Source organism: Anolis carolinensis, chromosome 4, assembly GCF_035594765.1.
Source record: "Anolis carolinensis isolate JA03-04 chromosome 4, rAnoCar3.1.pri, whole genome shotgun sequence".
Taxonomy (NCBI): domain Eukaryota; kingdom Metazoa; phylum Chordata; class Lepidosauria; order Squamata; family Dactyloidae; genus Anolis; species Anolis carolinensis.
The window spans coordinates 255,821,228-255,825,930 of NC_085844.1; the positions used below are offsets into that span (position 1 = coordinate 255,821,228).

Here is a 4,703-nt window from a genome sequence, read left to right on the forward strand (position 1 = left end):
ACTCCAAGGTCTTTTTAACACGTACTGCTGTCTAGCCAGGCATCGTCCCCCATTCTGTATCTTTGATTTCCATTTTTTCTGCCGAAGTGAAGTATCTTGCATTTGTCCCTGTTGAACTTCATTTTGTTAGTTTCGGCCCATCTCTCTTAGCCCCAATCATTCTTACATGAGCTGCCTCTGAAGGAAACAAATGTCCATAATCCTGCATATAATTCTCCACATTTGTGATGAAATACGAAACCTACTCTGGGTCCCCCTTGAATTTGACCCTCAGCTCTGCTCTCCAAGGGGCCTGGCTACCCACAGCCCCAAGGTGACTCCCAAACCCTGCTGGAAGTCCTCTTCCCTGTGGCTCTCCTTCCCCAGGATTCCTTTCTAAGGCAACTCCCAGCTGCTCCCTGGAAGGACACAGGATTATCTTCTAAGGCAGCTCCCCTTATCACATGTCCAGCTGTTCCCTGAAAAGACACAGGAGTTCCTGGCTATATCCCTGCAATGCGAAAAGAAAGTTGCTGCAACATCGTCTCCATCACAGACAGTTTTGCCTCCACCAGCCTTCACCTTTGGAGGGTTTCCTCGCCTTCCACCAAATCTTGAGGCTTCGCCTTCCTCCTAACAGCTTTCCCTAGACACCTCTTGGCCCTTATGAGGGTCCCACAATAAATCAGCAGCTGCTGTTGCGCCTTGCCCGGTAAAAGAGTAAAGAGTTTTCTCTTCCCCCGCTGCTTCTTCGTAAGGAGGATAATAAATCAATTCTCCGCTATCTGGAACCCTCACCTCTGACATGTTGCTCTCACTGCTCAGACTGCTGCTCTCACCGTTTGCGTCAGGAAGAGCAGAAATAAAGGGAGAGAAGAGTCTTAATGTCACCCTGCAGGATCTTGTTAGCAAAAAGAAGACCACTCACAAGCAAGTTTGATTGGAGATGGGTATAACTGCAATTATCTCTACAGAAAAAAAAGACTCTACTGGTTTTTTCCCCGTCCTCCCTTGCTTTTAAAGCCCATCGCCCCCCTCATTCCAAGGTCTCCGCTTCCTGAAAGTTCTACAACTTGGTCTTTAACGCCATCTTATTAGGTTATCCGAACATAAAAAACTCAGAATCCTGACAAATAATGTGCACTTTGAATTTGCCTGGAAATGTATAGGCAGCCAATGGAGCTGCTTTAATAAGGGGTGGAATGTAAGAATAATAACAACACTTTATATTCCACTCTTATCTCCCCGAGGGGACTCAGAGTGGATTAAAACATACACAGATAGGAAAACATTTAGTGCCTTTACTACAGTGAAATAACAATGACACACAAATACACAGAACAAAGGTAAAGCCTTCCCGTTTAATCTCCGGCTGATGGAGGAAGTGCTCAACTCCGGCCATGGGGGAGTGCTTGTTTCAATTTCCAAGCCGACGAGCCTGTTAAACTTAGACACCTCCTGGTTGTGTAGTCAGCATGGCCTTTATCACCTCCCTCCTTCCTTTTCTTCTTTCTTTCTAGTTTCATTCTTTTTTAAGAATCAGTGATTGCCTTTGCTGCTTTGCTGTATGCGCTTGAGACCCTGATGTTTGCATTTCTTGGTATTTCCATTTTAAATATGACATATAAAGGTTAAGGGGGGAAATCTTGGAGGTAGAGAAGGTTTCTGGTTTTCTTGACCTTCTGCTTCTTTCTTGACCAGGGAAAACGAGGATTCTGCGGAGCCACCTCTTGGGTGCAGTAAGGAAACCAATAATACCAGAAGAAGAAATCCTCTCAAGGTGATGGCCTTGCTGAATTCCTGATCTCACTTACCGATAAGAGAGGAAAAAAGAAGAGTCAAGTATCAGTATTGCAATTAAGCACCCATATCACTGTTGACATGACGGAGAAAGCATTTAAATGCCTGGAGTGCGGAAAAAACTTTACTGAGAGTAGGAGCCTGCGATTGCATCAAAGGACTCACACTGGAGAGAAACCCTATAAATGCCTGGAGTGTGGAAAGAGCTTCACTGGGAGTGGACGCCTACATTTGCATCAACAGACTCACACTGGAGAGAAACCCTATAAATGCCTGGAGTGTGGAAAGAGCTTCATTCAGAGTTCAAGTCTACGGGTGCATCAAAGGACTCACACTGTGGGAAAACCCTATAAATGCCTAGAGTGCGGAAAGAGTTTCACTTCTAATTTAGGTCTATGTTTCCATCAAGGGACACACACTGGGGAAAAACCCTATACATGCCTGGAGTGCGGAAAGAGTTTCACTCAGAGGAATATTCTGCAGCGACATGAAAAGACTCACACTGAGGAAAAACCCTATACATGCCTGGAGTGCGGAAAGAGTTTCACTCGGAAGGATATTCTGCAGCAACATGAAAGGATTCACACAGGGGGGAAACCCTATACATGCCTGGAGTGTGGAAAGAGCTTCACTAGGAGTGGACACCTACGTGTACATGAACGGACTCACACTGGAGAGAAACCCTATACATGCCTGGAGTGCGGAAAGAGCTTCACTGTGAGCGGACACCTACGTACACATCAACGGACTCACACTGGAGAGAAACCCTATAAATGCCTGGAGTGCGGAAAGAGCTTCACTGAGAGCGGACACCTACGTACACATCAACGGACTCACACTGGAGTGAAACCCTATACATGCCTGGAGTGCGGAAAGAGCTTCACTGAGAGCGGACACCTACGTACACATCAACGGACTCACACTGGAGAGAAACCCTATACATGCCTGGAGTGCAGAAAGAACTTCACTGACAGTGGAAGCCTACGTTTTCATCAAAGGACTCACACTGGAGAGAAACCCTATACATGCCTGGAGTGCAGAAAGAGTTTCACTTCTAGTTCAGGTCTACGTTCACATCAACGGACTCACACTGGAGAGAAACCCTATAAATGCTTGGAGTGTGGGCAGAGTTTCACTTCTAGTTCAGGTCTACGTTCACATCAGAGGACTCACACTGGAGAGAAACCCTATACATGCCTGGAGTGTGGACAGATTTTCACTTCTAGTTCAGGTCTACGTTCGCATCAACGGACTCACACTGGAGAGAAACCCTATAAATGCTTGGAGTGTGGGCAGAGTTTCACTTCTCGTTCAGGTCTACGTTCACATCAGAGGACTCACACTGGAGAGAAACCCTATAAATGCTTGGAGTGTGGACAGAGTTTCACTTCTAGTTCAGGTCTACGTTCGCATCAATGGACTCACACTGGAGAGAAACCCTATAAATGCTTGGAGTGTGGACAGAGTTTCACTTCTAGTTCAGGTCTACGTTCACATCAATGGACTCACACTCGGGAAAAACCCTATACATGCCTGGAGTGCGGAAAGAGTTTCCCTTCTAGTTCAGGTCTACATTCACATCAATGGACTCACACTGGGGAAAAACCCTATACATGCCTGGAGTGCGGAAAGAGTTTCACTCGGAGGTCTCATCTGCAGCAACATGAAAGGACTCACACAGGGGAGAAACCCTATACATGACTGGAGTGTGGAAAGAGCTTCACTGGGAGTGGATGCCTACATTTTCATCAAAGGACTCACACTGGAGAGAAACCCTATAAATGCCTGGAGTGTGGAAAGCGCTTCACTGAGAGTGGAAAGCTACGTTTGCATCAGAGTACTCACATTGAAGAGAAACCCTATAAATGCCTGGAGTGTGGAAAGCGTTTCGCTGAGAGTGGAAAGCTACGTTTGCACCAAAGGACTCACATTGGAGAGAAACCCTATACATGCCTGGAGTGAGGAAAGAGCTTCACTGATAGTTCAGGTCTATGCTTACATCAGAGGATTAACATCCTGGAGTGTGGGACAAACTTCTCTGAGCGTTCAAATCTTCATCGGCATAGAATTCACATTGAAGGGAATAGTGGTATTTGACCCTCAAGAGACTTGCTAAGACAGAGCTTTCCAAACTTTTAATGTTGGTGATACATTACTTGCTAAAGGGGCCGGGCTGTGGCGCAGCTGTTGAGCAGCTGCCTTAAATCACTCTGACCATGAGGTCATGAGTTCGAGGCCAGCCCGTGGCGGGGTGAGCACCCGTCAATTAAAAATAAAAAATAGCCCCTGCTCGTTGCTGACCTAGCAACCCGAAAGATAGTTGCATCTATCAAGTAGGAGATAAGGTACCACTTATAAAGTGGGGAGGCAAGATTAACTAATTTACGACCTGGAATGAGGAAGTGCCGTCAGTGTGGATGATGAAGCAGCTGCTCCCCCCTGTGGCCAGAATCGAACATCCCCTCAGGAGAAGGTTAACTTGCCTCTGCGTGTGTCTCTCAGTCTCTGTTTGATGTGTTTATGGGCATTGAATGTTTGCCCTATGTGTGTATAAGGTGATCCGCCCTGAGTCCCCTTCGGGGTGAGAAGGGCGGAATATAAATACTGTAAATAAATAAATAAAATAAATAAAGGTTTTCTCCTTCTGGACCTTTGTAGCTTTCTCCGAATCAACAGCAACCCTCAACAAAACAGAAAGCTATGTACTACCTTAGTACCTTTATAACAGCCCCACCCTGGCTGTAAATTACACAAGACGTAACCAGGTGGCTTGATTCTTAATCCTCACCGTATGCTTGATCCTTACATTTACTTATTGTAACTTAAAAAATGACAAATTTAAAAACAGTTCCATATAGTGTTCCCTCACTTATCGCGGGGGTTACGCTCCAGGACCACCTACGAAAAGTGTAAATCCGCAAAGT

The 4,703-nt window shown here is 45.9% G+C and overlaps 1 protein-coding gene across 1 annotated transcript in view; it reads left to right on the forward strand.

Annotated features, from left to right (window-relative positions):
• LOC100565150 (zinc finger protein 420-like) overlaps nt 1–4,428 on the forward strand; it is a 23,270-nt gene extending 18,842 nt beyond the window's left edge. Inside the window, exon 2 of the mRNA XM_062979261.1 lies at nt 1,681–4,428. Within this exon, the coding sequence (XP_062835331.1) occupies nt 1,861–3,480 (1,620 nt within the window). The 5' untranslated portion in view covers nt 1,681–1,860 and the 3' untranslated portion in view covers nt 3,481–4,428. The remainder of the gene's footprint in view (nt 1–1,680) is intronic.
• The last annotated feature ends 275 nt before the right edge of the window (nt 4,429–4,703 follow it).